The sequence below is a fragment of the Oncorhynchus mykiss genome, chromosome 11 (genome assembly GCF_057628025.1).
Source record: "Oncorhynchus mykiss isolate SJ-2025 chromosome 11, ASM5762802v1, whole genome shotgun sequence".
NCBI classification, from domain to species: domain Eukaryota; kingdom Metazoa; phylum Chordata; class Actinopteri; order Salmoniformes; family Salmonidae; genus Oncorhynchus; species Oncorhynchus mykiss.
The window spans coordinates 9576310-9596653 of NC_143032.1; the positions used below are offsets into that span (position 1 = coordinate 9576310).

At 41.0% G+C, this 20344-nt stretch overlaps 1 protein-coding gene across 1 annotated transcript in view; it reads left to right on the forward strand.

The window, feature by feature from the left end:
* Positions 1 to 6407: 6407 nt before the first annotated feature.
* Positions 6408 to 20344, forward strand: part of LOC110535239 (bone morphogenetic protein 7) — a 58716-nt gene continuing 44779 nt past the window's right edge. Inside the window, exon 1 of the mRNA XM_036934811.2 lies at positions 6408 to 7329. Coding sequence (XP_036790706.2) covers positions 6924 to 7329 — 406 coding nt within the window. The 5' untranslated portion in view covers positions 6408 to 6923. The remainder of the gene's footprint in view (positions 7330 to 20344) is intronic.

The window sequence follows — 20344 nt, forward strand, 5'->3', positions numbered from 1 at the left end:
GTGTGTGTGTCTCTCTGTCTGGGTGTGTGTGTCTCTCTGTCTGGGTGTGTGTGTCTCTCTGTCTGGGTGTGTGTGTCTCTCTGTCTGGGTGTGTCTCTCTCTGTCTGGGTGTGTCTCTCTCTGTCTGGGTGTGTCTCTCTCTGTCTGGGTGTGTCTCTCTCTGTCTGGGTGTGTCTCTCTGTCTGTGTGTCTCTCTCTCTGTCTGTGTGTCTCTCTCTCTGTCTGTGTGTGTCTCTCTCTCTGTCTGTGTGTGTCTCTCTCTGTCTGTGTGTGTCTCTCTCTGTTTGTGTGTGTCTCTCTCTGTTTGTGTGTGTCTCTCTCTGTCTGTGTGTGTCTCTCTCTGTCTGTGTGTGTCTCTCTCTGTCTGTGTGTGTCTCTCTCTGTCTATGTGTGTCTCTCTCTGTCTATGTGTGTCTCTCTCTGTCTGTGTGTCTCTCTCTCTGTCTGTGTGTGTCTCTCTCTGTCTGTGTGTGTCTCTCTCTGTCTGTGTGTGTCTCTCTCTGTCTGTGTGTGTCTCTCTCTGTCTGTGTGTGTCTCTCTCTGTCTGTGTGTGTCTCTCTCTGTCTGTGTGTGTCTCTCTCTGTCTGTGTGTGTCTCTCTCTGTTTGTGTGTGTCTCTCTCTGTCTATGTGTGTGTCTCTCTCTGTTTGTGTGTGTCTCTCTCTGTTTGTGTGTGTCTCTCTCTGTTTGTGTGTGTCTCTCTCTGTCTGTGTGTGTCTCTCTCTGTCTGTGTGTGTCTCTCTCTGTCTGTGTGTGTCTCTCTCTGTCTGTGTGTGTCTCTCTCTGTCTGTGTGTGTCTCTCTCTGTCTGTGTGTGTCTCTCTCTGTTTGTGTGTGTCTCTCTCTGTCTATGTGTGTGTCTCTCTCTGTTTGTGTGTGTCTCTCTCTGTTTGTGTGTGTCTCTCTCTGTTTGTGTGTGTCTCTCTCTGTTTGTGTGTGTCTCTCTCTGTTTGTGTGTCTCTCTCTGTTTGTGTGTGTCTCTCTCTGTTTGTGTGTGCTTATTTGCCTTTGAATTAATCTGTTTCTTTACAATGCTCACATACTGTACATTGTGTGTGTGTGTGTGTGCGTGTGCGTGTGCGTGTGGAGAGGCTCTGTCTAGACATCATGGTAACAGGACACAACCCCTGTTTAGCGTGCCTTTCCTCTGCCTCCTCACCCATGGCCAATACACACACACACACACACACACACACACACACACACACACACACACACACACGGTTAGTTCCTGTTCAGTTTCTATACCCCTCGACGTGGACGAAGTTCATATTGAAACTGCTGCTCTATAACAGTGTATTATTTGTGTCATCCTGTTATATTTTTTACTTGTAAATAAAGTTATTTCTTCATTGCCAAATGGTTCTTGGTTAAAGGCTTATTTAAGCAACAAGGCCTGAGGGGGTGAGGCCAATATACCACAGCGAAGGGATGTGTTTTCATTTAACTAGGCAAGTCAGTTAGGAACAAATTCTTATTTACAATGACAGCCTACCCAGGCCAAACCCGGACGATGCTGGGCCAATAGTGCGCTTCCCTATGGGACTCCCAATCACAGCCGGTTGTGATACAGCCTGGAATCAAACCAGGGTCTGTTATGACGCCTCTAGCACTGAGATGCAGTGCCTTAGACTGCTGCGCCACTCGGGAGCTGTTCTTATGCAAGATGCAACAAGGTTTAAAATTAATTATATACTTCCTTTTTCATACTTACTTTTCCAAAAGGTCATTCTACAAGGCTGCAGACAAGTTACAGACGAGTTGAATCAGACGAATGACGAGTTGAATCAGACGAGTTGAATCAGACGAATGACGAGTTGAATCAGACGAATGACGAGTTGAATCAGACGAGTTGAAGAGAGAGATGGAGTGATCTCTAAGAGCGAAGGAAAGCAGAGCAGGTACCAGTCTATACAGTTGAAGTCTGAAGTTTGCATACACCTTAGACAAGTACATTTCAACTCAGTTTTTCACAATTTCTGACATTTAATCCTAGTAAAAATTCCATGTTTTAGGTCAGTTAGGATCACCACTTTATTTTAAGAATGTGAAATGTCAGAATAATAGTAGAGTGAATGATTCATTTCAGCTTTTATTTGTTTCATCACATTCCCAGTGGGTCAGAAGTTTACATACACTCAATTAGTATTTGGTAGCATTGCCTTTAAATTGTTAAAGTTGGGTCAAACATTTCGGGTAGTCTTCCACAAGCTTCCCACAATAATTTGGGTAATTTGGTTTTGTGATGTCCACTCCAATACCTTGACTTTGTTGTCCTTAAGCCATTTTGCCACAACTTTGGAAGAATGCTTGAGGTCATTGTCCATTTGGAAGACCCATTTGTGACCAAGCTTTAACTTCCTGAGTGATGTCTTGAGATGTTGCTTCATTATATTCACAGCAAAACACCCCCACAACATGATGCTGCCACCCCCGTGCTTCATGGTTGGGATGGTGTTCCTCTGCTTGCAAGCGTCCCCATTTTTCCTTCAAACATGATGATGGTCATTATGGCCAAACAGTTCTATTTTTGTTTCATCAGACAAGAGGACATTTCTCCAAAAAGTATGATCTTTGTCTGTCCCAATGTGCAGTTGCAAACCGTAGTTTGGCTTTTTTATGGCGGTTTTGGAGCAGTGGCTTCCTCCTTACTGAGCGGCCTTTCAGGTTACGTCGATATAGGACTTGTTTTACTGTGGAATAGACACTTTTGTACCTGTTTTCTCCAGCATCTTCACAAGGTCCTTTGCTGCTGTTCTGGGATTGATTTGCATTTTTCGACCCAAAGTACATTCATCTCTAGGAGACCGAATGCGTCTCCTTCCTGAGCAGTATGACGGCTGCGTGGTCCCATGGTGTTTATACTTGTGTACTATTGTTTGTACAGATGAACGTGGTACATTCAGGCGTTTGGAAATTGCTCCCAAGGATGAACCAGACTTGTGGAGGTCTACAATTTTTTTTCTGAGGTCTTGGCTGATCTCCTTTGATTTTCCCATGATGTCAAGCGGAGGCACTGAGTTTGAAGGAAGGCCTTGAAATACATCCACTGTTACACCTCCAATTGACTCAAATTATGTCAATTTTGCTATCAGAAGTTTCTAAAGCCATTACATTATTTTCTGGAATTTTCCAAGCTGTTTAAAGGCAAAGTCAACATAGTGTATGTAAACTTCTGACCCACTGGAATTGTGATACAGTGAATTATAAATGAAATAATCTGTCTGTAAACAATTGTTGAAAAAATGACTTGTGTCATGCACAAAGTAGATGTCTAACAGACTTGCCAAAACTATACATTTGTGGAGTGGTTGAAAAAATAGTTTTAATGACTTAACCTAAGTGTTTGTAAACTTCCGACTTCAACTGTAGCCAGACCTCTTTTACTTTTCCCCGCTGTCTATCTTTCTGTCTGTCTCTTCCTCCTGGTCCTATAGACAGTTGTGTGGAATCTCCTTCCTCTATTTCGTCTGGACAGCAGCCAGCGGACGAGGTTGGGAAGGAGGAAGAGAAGGGGGTAGGGGAGGTAGGATCCGAGGCTTTGATTCTGCTTCGCTCTTCAAGCTTCCAACAGATAAGATAGTCTGCAGAGAGATAAGGACAGCCTGCCTTCCTATCACAGGGATAAGGACACCCTGCATTCCTATCAGAGGGATATGGGCACACAGACAGACACAACATGCAAGGGGGGGGGGGGGGGGGTCTCTATCTTCGGGTTCCCTCTCCAAAGGCAGGGTAAACATTAGTGAGCACCCCACACCCTAAAATAGTAGTACTCCAAGACAATACCTGATCTTATGACTGTTGAGTCTGGGATTTGAGTTGATAACTTGTCCTTGCATGTTTTGTCATTTGTAGAAGGGTATCTTGTATAATTGTATTAAGTTGACATGGTGCTCAGTTACATAATGCAAATGAATGACAGAGTTTGCGTTTAAGCAATAAGGCACAAAAGGAAATACTGTATCATGAATTCAGTGACAGGTAAGGGGTGTTGTTCAGCCTGATGTAATAGCAGAGGGCCAGTCAACCCATTTACCCATGACTGTATTCATGATACTGCCTTGTGTACCTAATTCCTTTTATAAAACTGTTACCAACATATTTACGTAACAATTAATTACATATTTTAATTTAAACTTTATTTTGATAAGTCAATACATACAATTGCATTATTCCACCTGAAGATCTAGCCCGGGCAAAAATCAGGTTGTAAGTTATTTTGGTCAGGTTGCTACAGAAGCCACCCAGTTGTTAATTGTTTTTGAATAGTTGCTATGCAAAAGGACTGGTCTTCCGTTCTAAACAAAATGGTTGCTATGCAGGCTGGATAACGTTCTTGTCACTAGCTAGCTAGCCAACTTCATCTAACTCAGTCACGTCAAACATTGAACCTGGACAGACCGTACACTAGCTGCATTTGCGTTTTCATTTTTTCGACTGGCATTTACACTGAACAAAAATAACACAACAAGTAAAGTGTTTTTAATGAGCTGAAATAAAAGATCCCAGAAACGTTCCATACACCCAGATAATCCATTCACCTGACAGGTGTGGCATATCAAGAAGCTGATTAAACAGCATGATCATTACACAGGTGCACCTTGTGCTGGGGGACAATAAAAGGCCACTCTAAAATCTTCAGTTTTGTCACACAACACAGTCACAGGAATGTTTTGATACGGGCAGGCATAAGCTACGGACAACGAACACAATTGAATTTTATCTATGGCAATTTGAATGCACAGAGATACTGTGCCCTTCATCAGCTGCCATCACCTCATGTTTCAGCATGATAATGCACGGCCCCATGACGCAAGGATCTTTACACAATTCCTGGAAGCTGAAAATGTTCCAGTTCTTCTATGGCCTACATACTCAGCAGACGTGTCACCCACTGAGCCTGTTTGGGATGCTCTGGATCAACGTGTATGACAGTGTGTTCCAGTTCCCGCCAATATCCAGCAACTTCTCACAGCCATTGAAGAGGAGTGGGACAACATTCCACAGGCCACAATCAACAGCCTGATCAACTCTATGTGAAGGAGATGTGTTGCACTGCATAAGGCAAAATGGTGGTCACACCAGATACTGACTGGTTTTCTGATCCACGCCCCTACTTTTATTTTTAAAGGTTTCTGTGACCAACAGATACGTATCTGTATTCCCAGTCATGTGAAATCCATAGATTAGGGCCTATTTTATTTATTAAATGATTCCCTTATATGAAGTGTAACTCATAAAATCTTTGAAATTGTTGCATGTTGGGTTTATATTTTTGTTCAGTATACTTGGATATGTCCATGATAATGACATTGATGTGTGATTTCGACTAGCTCAGAAAAAGTATTCTGGGCACCCTATGGTTCACTCTATGGTTCTAAAGATCGAAATTCAAAAGTGAAACATTGTTTCCGAGGTCAGGCAGGCAAACAGCTAGGCTTATATTAACCAAACGAAATGCTAGGCTTATATTAACCTTAACCCTCGCTATACCAAACGAAATGCTAGACTTATATTAACCCCCGCTGTACCAAACTAAATGCTAGGCTTAAACTAAATGCTTACATTAACCCCTATGTACCAAACTAAATGCTAGGCTTATATTAACTCTGCTCGTCCAATCAGCATCCAGGATCCAGACAACCAGTTGTGCATATATATATATATATATATATATTTAAAAAATGGTCTGGTGCAATATAAATTCATAGGAATACAGTGTTATTATCATAGTGTTATTATCATAGTGTTATTATCATAGTGTTATTATCATAGTGTTATTACCATAGTGCTTTATCATAGTGTTATTATCATAGTGTTATTTTGAGCATCGTTTGGTATTGAAGTATGTCTGTTGACGGGATCATTAAGCAGACTTGGATCACAATATGATTTAATTTGCTTAAAGGCCTAAATATAATAATAATACGGATGGTATAGAGTAATAACGTAACGTGTCTGAGATGTTGCTGTTTTTCATTTCATCGTCAGGGGTCGTGCATAACCAAGATGATATTATTTCCAAACGGACTTGAGTTCCCTAAAGAAAATCCTAGGGGACCTTTAAGTGGCTAAAACCTTTTAACAACTTTAGAAATGGACTGTTATGACCTGTCTAGCCTAATCGAATACTATAGATCACAATTTTTTGGCAGAGATAGTTTTACATTTGGTGCATAGGCTATATACTATACCCGTGCTGGAAAATGGTCATAAATATGAATTGAAGTATTTTTAAGTATGAAAATATGTACAGCTTTTGATGGGCACTTTCTACATATAAATCAATATGTCATCAACTTTATGATGATATAATTGTCTCCAAAGCCCCACCTCTCCTCTGCCTCCGTGCGCACTAACTGGGCGTGTACAGTGGCCACACGCACGCGCTTTACTACCTGCTTATGCCCGTTACCCAGAACAACTGTCACACACACGCGACAGATACACAGCTCAACCGGCGGAATTTAGGAAACTTCAAGTTAAGGGGTCATTTCTTCTACGCAACTTTGGAAAATATTTTATTTAAGAGTTAAATACACACACTAAAGTAAAATGGTTTCTTTCAGAGTAGTTTTTATTATTTTACCAGAAAACTTGGAATATAACGTTGACTTTTGACTGGGTCTGATTTGGACTTCCCGAAGCGCTCAGAAGTACATTTACAGCCGGGCTGTCAACTTGATGGAGACTTTTCAGAACCAGAAATAATGAATAGGCGTACCAATTTTACAAAAAAAAAAAAATATTGGATACTATTGCATAATGCGTAAAGGATTTTCTATTACTTTTAAAGGAGCTACTTAAGCTTCTTTCTCAGTGAGAACAAGGAGCGCATTTGAAGACAGTTTTACGCGCAAAAGATTGACAATATATTGGAAACGGCAGGTCAGAGACAATCTGACTATAAACTGGACATACAATGACAAGCTGTTGGTTTGCCTTTGTGGGGTTGTGGTGGAGCGCATATTGCATGTTCCTTATTGCAGGTAGCAATTATTTATTCGATGGGAACAACGAGGTGCACCCGAGTTTCATTCACCGGCGGTTGCGGACACACGAAAAGAGAGAGATGCAGAAGGAGATCCTCTCCATCCTTGGACTTCCACACAGACCCAGACCGCATCTGTCACATGGAAAGTACAACTCCGCTCCGCTCTTCATGCTGGATCTTTACAATACGATATCCAGCGAGGAGAAAAACGAAGTGGAGGGCATGTTGGAACAGTACCAGTCCTTGTACACCACCCAAGGTCCCCGTTTAGCAAAACATCAGGAGAATGCCTTCCTAAATGACGCCGACATGGTGATGAGCTTTGTCAATCTGGGTAAGCTATACAGTTATCGTTACAAATGTACTTTATTTAACTTTATAGTAATTGAACTCAATTTGGAGATAATAGGGAGCAAATAATGTAATATTCGGACACATATGATCGTAAAAAGCAGTTTCGCGAACATTATGCTTCTCCACTGGTTCAACAATAGATCGACATCCTGTAGTATATTTGCAGACTACGTGTGAATTACAGGTGTTCGGATGAGCCTGTATTGGGCCGTCGATGCGTGCACAATTGCGCGCGCTCTCACGAACCACGGAATGTTTTCCTCTGAACGCTTCTCAGTCCTCTTCAGTGGTAAAACACTAAAACGAGTAAATGTTTTTTTTAATACCGTGTTGCCTTTGGACTTTACGCTCAATGTGATAATTTATGCACAGGGATAAATTGGTTCATTTAGTCCAAATGCTGAATGAAGCCTGTTGTGAAATGTCGGAGGGATACAAATTTAAAACGTATCCATAGCAAACTATACTGAACAAAAATATAAACGCAACATGCAACAATTTCAACGATTTTAATGAGTTACAGTTCATATAAGGAAATCAGTCAATTGAAATAAGTTCATTGTGCCCTAATATATGGATTTCACATGACTGGTCAGGGGCGCAGCCATGTGTGGGCCTGAGAGGGCATAGACCCACCCACTTGGGAGCCAGGCCCTGCCAGTCAGAATGAGTTTTCCCCCACAAAAGTGCTTTATTACAGACAGAAATACTCCACAGTTTCATCAACTGTCCAGGTGGCTGGTCTCAGATCATCCCTCAAGGTGAAGAAGCCGAATGTGGAGGTCCTGGGCTGGCGTGGTTACACCTGGTCTGCGGTTGTGAGGCCGGCTGGATGTACTGCCAAATATTCAATTATCTGGCAACAGCTCTGGTGGACATTCCTGCAGTCAACATGCCAATTTCATGCTCCCTGAAAACTTGAGACATCTGTGGCATTGTGTTGTGTGACAAAACGGTGCATTTTAGAGTGTCCTTTTATTGTCCCCAGCACAAGGTACAACTGTATAATGATCATGGTGTTTAATCAGCTTCCTGATATGCCACACCTGTCAGGTGGATGGATTTTCTTGGCAAATGAAAAAATGCACACTAACAGGGATGTAATCAAATTTGTGCACATCATTTGAGAGAATGAAGCCTTTTGTACGTATGGAACATTTATGTGATCTTTTATTTCAGCTCATGAAACATGGGACCAACACTTTACATGTTGTGTTTATATTTTTGGTCAGTATAAATACAAGAATCAACAACCAGCACACTGGTATTTATGTACGGCTATATTTGGCATTGGCCATTGGGTAAATCCATTTGAATTCAGTCATTTCTTGACAGCGTCCCTTTTGATTAAAAAAAATACTTTCCGGCCTCCCGGGTGGCGCAGTGGTTAAGGGCGCTGTACTGCAGCTCCAGCTGTGCCATCAGAGACTCTGGGTTCTCGCCCAGGCTCTGTCGTAACCGGCCGCGACCGGGAGGTCCGTAGGGCGACGCACAATTGGCCTAGCGTCGCCCGGGTTAGGGAGGGGTTGGCCGGTAGGGATGTCCTTGTCTCATCGCGCACCAGCGACTCCTGTGGCGGGCCGGGCGCAGTGCGCGCTAACCAAGGTTGCCAGGTGCACAGTGTTTCCTCCGACACATTGGTGCGGCTGGCTTCCGGGTTGGATGCGCGCTGTGTTAAGAAGCAGTGCGGCTTGGTTGGGTTGTGTATCGGACTTTCAACCTTTGTCTCTCCCGAGCCCGTACGGGAGTTGTAGCGATGAGACAAGATAGTAGCTACTAAAAACAATTGGATACCACGAAATTGGGGAGAAAACGGGGTAAAATTAATTTAAAGAAAAAAAAAATACTTTCTATACATTGAGAGGAGGCCCAATGGAGAGGAGGCCCAATGAAGAGGAGGCCCAATGGAGAGGAGGCCCAATGGAGAGGAGGCCCAATGGAGAGGAGGCCCAATGGAGAGGAGGCCCAATGGAGAGGAGGCCCAATGAAGAGGAGGCCCAATGGAGAGGAGGCCCAATGGAGAGGCGGCCCAATGGAGAGGAGGCCCAATGGAGAGGAGGCCCAATGGAGAGGAGGCCCAATGGAGAGGCGGCCCAATGGAGAGGAGGCCCAATGGAGAGGAGGCCCAATGGAGAGGAGGCCCAATGGAGAGGAGGCCCAATGGAGAGGAGGCCCAATGGAGAGGAGGCCCAATGGAGAGGAGGCCCAATGGAGAGGAGGCCCAATGGAGAGGAGGCCCAATGAAGAGGAGGCCCAATGGAGAGGAGGCCCAATGGAGAGGCGGCCCAATGGAGAGGAGGCCCAATGAAGAGGAGGCCCAATGGAGAGGAGGCCCAATGGAGAGGAGGCCCAATGGAGAGGCGGCCCAATGAAGAGGAGGCCCAATGGAGAGGAGGCCCAATGGAGAGGAGGCCCAATGGAGAGGAGGCCCAATGAAGAGGAGGCCCAATGAAGAGGAGGCCCAATGAAGAGGAGGCCCAATGGAGAGGAGGCCCAATGGAGAGGAGGCCCAATGGAGAGGCGGCCCAATGGAGAGGCGGCCCGAAAGGGACATGAATGCCAAAACATTCAGGAGATAAAGGTGCTCAAAGTTCACCCATTTTGCCTCAAATGATGTAACATAGGGTCTAAGCTACAACATATGTGAATATGGTATTGGTGTTGTATGCAAAAATAGGTAAACTTTAAGCAGCTTTTATCCAAACAGTCCCTTTCTGACCATTTCTACAATGGGCAAATATGTATGGAACGTTTGGTTCAAATCAAAATGGGTGCTGTCAGAAAGTGATTGAATTCAAATGGATTCACCCCATAGCCTACAAGTTACGGTTTAATGTGTAAACTGTGTTGCATTGTTTGTTTACTTTGCTAGATTTATTTAATTAAACCCCTGACAATAAAGAGATACTTTAATCATAAACGCTATAACATAAAAGCCCACAGTCATTCCTTCCATTAGCCTCGGGAGTGTTTACAGAGCCTGTCTAAACAGACTGTATGAAGGTTAACTGACTCTCTTTGGCAGGGGTTGGAACCAGTTCAGGGAACACAACCGAAAACTGAAAAATATAGATTTTTGATCAGGAACGGAAGTGATCTGTAGTGTTCCGTAACAGAACCGTTATTTTAAAATCTTGAGAACAGGTTAATAATGTAATTTTTGGTTCCAAAAATATTCCTAATGTCTAGTATGGGCTCCTGAGTGGCCCAGTGGTCTAAGACACTGCATCTCAGTGCAAGAGGTGTCATTACAGACCCTGGTTTGATTCCAGGGTGTATCACAACAACCAACCTATTTCGTAAAAACTGTCGATTTCACAGAAAAACTAGAAACTATATAAACTGTTCCTTTTTTGGGGTTCGAACCGGTTCAGAACTTTTTTTTCTGGTCAGTACACTGGAATGGAATGAAAAAAAATAGGGGTTCTGAACAGAATGATTAGAAAATAATTTTGGTTCCAACCCCTGCTATCCTGTCAATGCTGCTAAGCTTTGGATGGATGCCATTTTTTGAATATTGACGTTATTGAAAATGAAAATACTATGGAAGTGTCCTAATAACGATTTTTTTAAAGTATGTGGCTCTTGTCAAAGTTGTTTTGAACTCAAGCCTGCCTAACCACAAAATGCAACAATCCACTGGGCAAAAACTGGTTGAATCAATGGTGTTTCCATGGTATTTCAACCCCCACAAATAAATTTGATGACGTTGAATCAACGTAGAAAACTGATTGGATTTGCAAAAAGACATCAATTTAAGGGCATTTCCTATTTTTTCACCTAAATCCAATGACATGATGATTTTTTATTTCACGTTAGTTGACAACTCAACCAAATGTAAATCAAAACTAGACTGATGAACTGATGTCTGTCCCCGGGGGGAAGTGATGAGCTAAAAGTAGAGCATGTTACAAACTACACTGCAAGAGCTTCCTTATTTATCGTCCTCTGGGGTGTTCAACAGTGAAATTGTTACATGTAGTGATGAAAACCAGATATTGCCGGTGGTTTTGTCCTCAAGTAACTACTGTGGGATAATGTTAGTAATGTTTACATACTGCTTTGTCTCATCTCATATGTATATACTGTATTCTATTCTACTGTGTTTTAGTTAATGCCAGTCAGACATTGCTCACTCTAAAATGTATATATTTATTAATTCCATTCTTTTACTTTTAGATTTGTGTCTATTGTTGTGAATTGTTAGATACTACTGCACTGTTGGAGCTAGGAACACAAGCATTTCGCTACACCCGCAATTACATCTGCTAAATATGTGTTAATGTGACCATTCGAATTTGATTTGATTTGATTTTGATTTGGTAGTGTCTTAAGTCGTTTCGAATCACAGTTAGTTTTGGTTTTGCTGCTCTTGCGCATCTGCATATCCAATTCAATTAATCATCTCCGGTACATCGGTTCCCATCCAATGCATAGTACCCAGGGATTAGGTTGCCATCCCAATAGAACACAGAGTCCTGCTACTTACTTACTGCCTTGGAGAAGATGGCTTCCTCCTTGAATGTGATTCTAATTAATACTAGACAGGCCAAGGCGCTCCGTCTGCTTTGCAAATAAAGTATTGTACGACTACTGTGTATCATCTGATTAGTTTTTAATGCTCAGTAGCTCAGTATTTGACTGTTTCCTGACGGATGGCCGAGAAACATAGACTACAGGATGCCGCTTACTGTCTGGGTGGTCTCGTTTCTTTAAAGCCTGCCTTTAGCATGTGTATTGTATAGGGACAATCATCGGATCTGATAGGTGTTGGATGGACCTTTAATTTTGTATTGTAGGCCTCAACTGATCCACTGTACACCAGCTCTACTGATAGAGGACTCGTTGTGGGTTTTCCTATGGGGGTTCATGGATTTAGGAGTCCCTTAACTCTGCTACAGCATCTGTCTGTGGTAAGCAGACGCTCTGTTCCTCGTCAGTGATTCATAGTTAGGTCTTGTTAGGTCATCCGCTCGTTGAAAGTATCGCTCATGCCAACGACCCATATTGACTCATCACAAGTAAAAGGAAATAACTTAAATTAGGTTAACAGAAACATCCCTTCCTTTGCCTCCCCCTCATTCACTGAAACAGAGTGTTGATAATCGTCATCACTCTATTTGCCTGGTCTGTACCCTGGTGTGTTACACTACATTATGTACAATACGAGCCACATGATGTCGCACCACCAACCCGGACTCGTCTTAATGCTCCCCCTTGTGTAGTAGCCACGGTCGGTCGGTCGGTCGGTCGGTGGCAGTGCTAGTCAGCCTGAAGATACTTTTGAAGAAAATAGCTTCATTCCTATGAGAAAAAGAGGTCAACCAAGGCATTCCATTGAAGTGAGCTGTCATTCGGTCTCCTAGAAAATGAATGGTTCACCTGTTCTGTGAAAGAAGTATTCTAAACCACAGATGTGTCAATTTCCTTTGAACACTTCGAAGGGTTTTCTGACCAGAAGAGGAGAACATGGTCTAAATACACGCACGTTGTCACACGCTGACCTTAGTTATCTTTGTTTTCTTTATTATTTTGGTTAGGTCAGGGTGTGACGAGGGTGGGTATGTGTGTTTTTTTGTCTTGTCTAGGGTTTTTTTTGTAATTCTGTGGGGTTTTAGTATGTCTAGGTATATGTAGGTCTATGGTGGCCTGAATTGGTTCCCAATCAGAGGCAGCTGTTTATCGTTGTCTCTGATTGGGGGATCCTATTTAGGTTGCCATTTTCCATGTTGGTTTTGTGGGTTATTGTCTATGTGTAGTTGCCTGTCAGCACTCGTGCTATATAGCGTCACGGTCGTTTTATGGCTTTGTTAGTTTGTTTAGTGTTTTTCCTTCATTAAAAGAAGATGTATGCTTATCACGCTGTGCCTCGGTCTCCTCGTTACGACGAACGTGACACACATAGTCATTTCGCTTTTCATTTAGGATATTTAAACTGGTTTAGTACGTGTGTTGATGGAACTGGTTTTAGTATGTGTGTTGATGGAACTGGTTTTAGTATGTGTGTTGATGGAACTGGTTTAGTATGTGTGTTGATGGAACTGGTTTTAGTACGTGTGCTGATGGAACTGGTTTTAGTATGTGTGCTGATGGAACTGGTTTAGTATGTGTTGATGGAACTGGTTTTAGTACGTGTGTTGATGGAACTGGTTTAGTATGTGTTGATGGAACTGGTTTTAGTATGTGTGTTGATGGAACTGGTTTTAGTATGTGTGTTGATGGAACTGGTTTTAGTATGTGTGTTGATGGAACTGGTTTTAGTACGTGTGCTGATGGAACTGGTTTAGTATGTGTGTTGATGGAACTGGTTTAGTATGTGTGTTGATGGAACTGGTTTTAGTATGTGTGTTGATGGAACTGGTTTTAGTATGTGTGTTGATGGAACTGGTTTTAGTACGTGTGCTGATGGAACTGGTTTAGTATGTGTGTTGATGGAACTGGTTTTAGTATGTGTGTTGATGGAACTGGTTTAGTATGTGTGTTGATGGAACTGGTTTTAGAATGTGTGTTGATGCAACTGGTTTTAGTATGTGTGTTGATGGATCTGGTTTTAGTATGTGTGCTGATGGAACTGGTTTAGTATGTGTGTTGATGGAACTGGTTTAGTATGTGTGTTGATGGAACTGGTTTAGTATGTGTGTTGATGGAACTGGTTTAGTACGTGTGCTGATGGAACTGGTTTAGTATGTGTGTTGATGGAACTGGTTTTAGTACGTGTGTTGATGGAACTGGTTTAGTATGTGTGTTGATGGAACTGGTTTAGTATGTGTTGATGGAACTGGTTTTAGTATGTGTGCTGATGGAACTGGTTTAGTATGTGTGTTGATGGAACTAGTTTAGTATGTGTGTTGATGGAACTGGTTTAGTATGTGTTGATGGAACTGGTTTTAGTATGTGTGCTGATGGAACTGGTTTAGTATGTGTGTTGATGGAACTGGTTTTAGTATGTGTGCTGATGGAACTGGTTTAGTATGTGTGTTGATGGAACTGGTTCAGTATGTGTGTTGATGGAACTGGTTTAGTATGTGTGTTGATGGAACTGGTTTTAGTATGTGTGCTGATGGAACTGGTTTAGTATGTGTGTTGATGGAACTGGTTTTAGTATGTGTGTTGATGGAACTGGTTTTAGTATGTGTGTTGATGGAACTGGTTTTAGTATGTGTGTTGATGGAACTGGTTTAGTATGTGTGTTGATGGAACTGGTTTAGTATGTGTGTTGATGGAACTGGTTTAGTATGTGTGTTGATGGAACTGGTTTTAGTACGTGTGTTGATGGAACTGGTTTTAGTATGTGTGTTGATGGAACTGGTTTTAGTATGTGTGTTGATGGAACTGGTTTTAGTATGTGTGTTGATGGAACTGGTTTTAGTATGTGTGTTGATGGAACTGGTTTTAGTATGTGTGTTGATGGAACTGGTTTTAGTATGTGTGTTGATGGAACTGGTTTAGTATGTGTGTTGATGGAACTGGTTTAGTATGTGTGTTGATGGAACTGGTTTAGTATGTGTGTTGATGGAACTGGTTTAGTATGTGTGTTGATGGAACTGGTTTAGTATGTGTGTTGATGGAACTGGTTTTAGTATGTGTGTTGATGGAACTGGTTTTAGTACGTGTGTTGATGGAACTGGTTTAGTATGTGTGCTGATGGAACTGGTTTAGTATGTGTGTTGATGGAACTGGTTTTAGTATGTGTGTTGATGGAACTGAAACTTCAAATGTTGTTCTTTTGTCATGTCCAACTTATTTCTGATGGATTCGCTTAGCCTCACGGCTGAAGGTGTTCCTGAGCCTTACTTGACATGAGATGTTACCAAAAATTCCCATCTCCCGTTTCTCCTCCTAACTCTCTCTATGAGATCCTCTACAGAGGGGACTTCCAGTAAGTAAGGGTAAAATCCATCTCTGTTTGAAGGACTTGCACCCTCCCTTGTACGGCCTACCGTCATCCCCTGTCCACATCCTGTTGAACTGCAATGGAGGAGCCATCAGTGCCCCTCTTATCTAAATCAACAGCCACCCGCGTCGGGCGTTAGTGAACCACCAGCCTGCCTCTCACACTTGAAAGATGACCTGGGAGACTGAGGGTTTTCAAGGAGGGGGGTTCAGGAGATTATCTGGGTCTATACAATCCCAGGTTTACTCTAGCATTCCCAGCCTTTTTGAATGTTTTTCCTGTTTTACCATCCCTGGGTGCATTTCTGATCAGCTAAATCTCAGGTCATCTGTGTTCTTTTTCCAACAGAACATGTCACAAACCTCTGGCATTATCAAATAATTAGTTGGGAACGATCAAAGAGTTAATTGTTTGATTTCAAGGGCGGCTTTGGCCAATACCCGTGAAAGTCTAGCACCAAGAGGACGGCTTCCTGTGGACCCCCTAAACAAAAGCAAAGTCATTCCTGCTTTGTGTTCAAGGTTTTTAAGAATGAAATTAAGTGAAGGATTTGAGATATGCTGCCGTGGATTTAAATGACAGTTTCTAAGCCATGAAGTTGAGTGAAACTAATAGTTGTTGGGAAAAAAACACAACAAAAGAAGTAGATGGAGTTCTACTTTAACACCTACTGTGGCTCTGTAATAGTGTTCTGTATGGACAGATGGAAAAGCTATAACAACCAGACTCTGGAGATGTTTCTTCCATCAAACTGTTTGTTTCTATGAAGTGGCCGTATGTTTTGCCAAAAAGCCTGACAACCAGTACCGTCCAAACCGCTGAAAAGGAAGCTCTTTTTAAAAAACGGTACCTTCCAAACCGCTGAAAAGGAAGCTCTTTTTAAAAAACGGTACCTTCCAAACTGCTGAAAAGGAAGCTCTTTTTAAAAAACGGTACCTTCCAAACCGCTGAAAAGGAAGCTCTTTTTAAAAAACGGTACCTTCCAAACCGCTGAAAAGGAAGCTCTTTTAAAAAACGGTACCTTCCAAACCGCTGAAAAGGAAGCTCTTTTAAAAAAACGGTACCTTCCAAACCGCTGAAAAGGAAGCTCTTTTAAAAAAACGGTACCTTACAAACCGCTGAAAAGGAATCTCTTTTTAAAAAACGGTACCTTCCAAACTGCTGAAAAGGAAGCTCTTTTTAAAAAACGGTACCTTCCAAACCGCTGAAAAGGAAGCTCTTTTTAAAAAACGGTACCTTCCAAACCGCTGAAAAGGAAGCTCTTTTTAAAAAACGGTACCTTCCAAACCGCTGAAAAGGAAGCTCTTTTTAAAAAACGGTACCTTCCAAACTGCTGAAAAGGAAGCTCTTTTTAAAAAACGGTACCTTCCAAACCGCTGAAAAGGAAGCTCTTTTTAAAAAACGGTATCTTCCAAACCGCTGAAAAGGAAGCTCTTTTAAAAAACGGTAATTCAATATGCGGAAACATTTGTGTGTCTTAGGCCCTAAAACATATGAAAGCAGACATGGTGTTTACGGTTGGTTCATTCAATTAATCCCCTTGTTTTAAAACTTTATTAAATTCAGCTGCCTAAAAAGCCTACTTTCTGTGCTTCAGTAGATCTACGTGCAGGAAATACCTCAGAGAAAACACACACACACACACACACACACACACACAGAGATGAGATGACACTAAGGTCGAAAGATAACACTTTTTAAGAGGGCATTCCTTTTACACTTGAAGACGTTTCTGTCACACACTACTCTTAAACCGCCTGATGGTATCGCTCCCTCTCACGCTACTCTCTCACCTGACAAGATGGCTGTCACGATTGGTCGCTACACGTGAAAAGAATGCCATGCTATGTTCTTTTTCCCCCCGAATTCCTTCTCTGAAAATTCTCTGAACATTCCTATTCCCAGTGGGATGACGTGGGATGGGACCGCGGTGAGGGGAATGAGATAAAAGCTCTAGACATGGCACACTCCGGCAGTTAACAATCTGTGGAGGAGCGGTGAGTACCGCGATGGAACATCTGATTACGGGCCCGCTCTTCTCACATTTTTCATGTTGTGTGCAGGCATGCAAGAATGTTTGCTCTGATATGCCTCGAGGACAGGCCAAACACTCCCTTAAGGCGCATTCTCTGAACTGTTGCAATGGTGGCAGAGGCCAAGAAGGGAATAGAGTAGACCTGCTTCTGCTCTGACCTTCTGACCCTTGGTGTTTCTCTAAGAGAGGGCTTTAGTGAGGTGTGTGTGTGTGTGTGTGTGTATGTGTATATATATATAACCAGAGGATTCCCCAGGTCAGTAATACAGATAGGAGTGATACAGTCTGGTGATAGAAATGTTGGATTGTTTTCTATTATTAACTACAATTATATATATATATACTATCATAACTTTACTATATGAATTATTATATATATGATTTTATACTATCATATTTATTATTAATACTATTATATATATTATTCTATACTATATATTATTATATATATATTATTATATATATTACTATATACTATACTATATATTATATATACTATATATATTACTATACTATATATCATATATATTATTATATACTGTTATATATATATTATTATATACTATTATATATATTATTATATACTGTTATATATATTATTATATACTGTTATATGTATTATTATATACTGTTATATATATTATTATATACTGTTATATATATTATTATATACTGTTATATGTATTATTATATACTGTTATATATATTATTATATACTGTTATATATATTATTATATACTGTTATATATATTATTATATACTGTTATATATATTATTATATACTGTTATATATATTATTATATACTGTTATATATATTATTATATACTGTTATATGTATTATTATATACTATTATATATATTATTATATACTGTTATATATATTATTATATACTGTTATATATATTATTATATACTGTTATATATATTATTATATACTGTTATATATATTATTATATACTATTATATATATTATTATATACTGTTATATATATTATTATATACTGTTATATATATTATTATATACTATTATATATATTATTATATACTGTTATATATATTATTATATACTATTATATATATTATTATATACTGTTATATGTATTATTATATACTAATTTGGTGTAACAAGTGGTTCAGGGTAGCCTAGGAGTTAGAGCATTGGATTAGTAACCGATTAGTAACCGAAAAGTTGCAAGTTTGAAAACCCCGAGCTGACAAGGTAGAAATTTGTCGTTCTGCCCCTGAACAAGGCAGTTAACCCACTGTTCCTAGGTCAGTTAACCCACTGTTCCTAGGTCAGTTAACCCACTGTTCCTAGGTCAGTTAACCCACTGTTCCTAGGTCAGTTAACCCACTCTTCCTAGGTCAGTTAACCCACTGTTCCTAGGTCAGTCATTGAAAATAAGAATTTGTTCTTAACTGACTTGCCTAGTTAAATAAAGGTAAAATAAAAAACCCGCTTTCACCTGCTCCCTATGCTAATCGGAGGTGGGGGGGCTAGTGATGGGAGCGTGAGAACAGCATCACCCTTCTCCCTGAGCTCCCCCTTTCCTGCTCCTTAGGTCTTTACCACCTTCCCCGCTGAGGATTTATGGACGCCTGGGTGCCATAGGTGGCGTTAGTGCGTCTTGAATCAACACAACGCTGGTATGTTGACGCGAAGCAGCTGTGAAATACACACACACATATACATGTCCTCCCTATCTCCTGGACGGTGCGTCAGATACACACACACACACACACGTGTAGATGCAGGCTCGTACACCTACACACAGACTCGAGCATACACACCTCAGGTATTTTTGTTGTCGACCTCCTTTGATGCTTTTCAAGCATGACGCGCTGCAACTGATATCATTTGATATCATATTTATTTTTTATTTTACCGTTATTTTACCAGGTTAGTTGACTGAGAACACGTTCTCATTTACAGCAACGACCCGGGGAATAGTCACAGGGGAGAGAAAGGGGGATGAATGAGCCAATTGTAAGCTGGGGATGATTCAGGGAAGTATTTAAATGGAATTTCTATGATGATAATGTATTCAAACACATAGACATTAGAATGCTGGGAGGATATGACGGTGGATGTTGGTTACTCTGTGACACGCAATTCCAGGCAGCTTTCCGAATAATCAAGACTTCCTACAATGTGGTTAACAATAAAGGTCAGTCAACAGAGACGGACTTTAAAGAAGAGTTGTGTAGAGACGGACTTTAAAGAAGAGTTGTGTAGAGACGGATGTTAAAGAAGAGTTGTGTAGAGACGGATGTTAAAGAAGAGTTGTGTAGAGACGGACTTTAAAGAAGAGTTGTGTAGAGACGGACTTTAAAGAAGAGTTGTGTAGAGACGGACTTTAAAGAAGAGTTGTGTAGAGACGGACTTTAAAGAAGAGTTGTGTAGAGACGGACTTTAAAGAAGAGTTGTGTAGAGACGGACTTTAAAGAAGAGTTGTGTAGAGACGGACTTTAAAGAAGAGTTGTGTAGAGACGGACTTTAAAGAAGAGTTGTGTAGAGACGGATGTTAAAGAAGAGTTGTGTAGAGACGGACTTTAAAGAAGAGTTGTGTAGAGACGGACTTTAAAGAAGAGTTGTGTAGAGACGGACTTTAAAGAAGAGTTGTGTAGAGACGGACTTTAAAGAAGAGTTGTGTAGAGACGGATGTTAAAGAAGAGTTGTGTAGAGACGGACTTTAAAGAAGAGTTGTGTAGAGACGGACTTTAAAAAAGAGTTGTGTAGAGACGGACTTTAAAGAAGAGTTGTGTAGAGACGGATGTTAAAGAAGAGTTGTGTAGAGACGGACTTTAAAGAAGTGTTGTGTAGAGACGGACTTTAAAGAAGAGTTGTGTAGAGACGGTCTTTAAAGAAGAGTTGTGTAGAGACGGACTTTAAAGAAGAGTTGTGTAGAGACGGACTTTAAAGAAGAGTTGTGTAGAGACGGATGTTAAAGAAGAGTTGTGTAGAGACGGTCTTTAAAGAAGAGTTGTGTAGAGACGGATGTTAAAGAAGAGTTGTGTAGAGACGGTCTTTAAAGAAGAGTTGTGTAGAGACGGTCTTTAAAGAA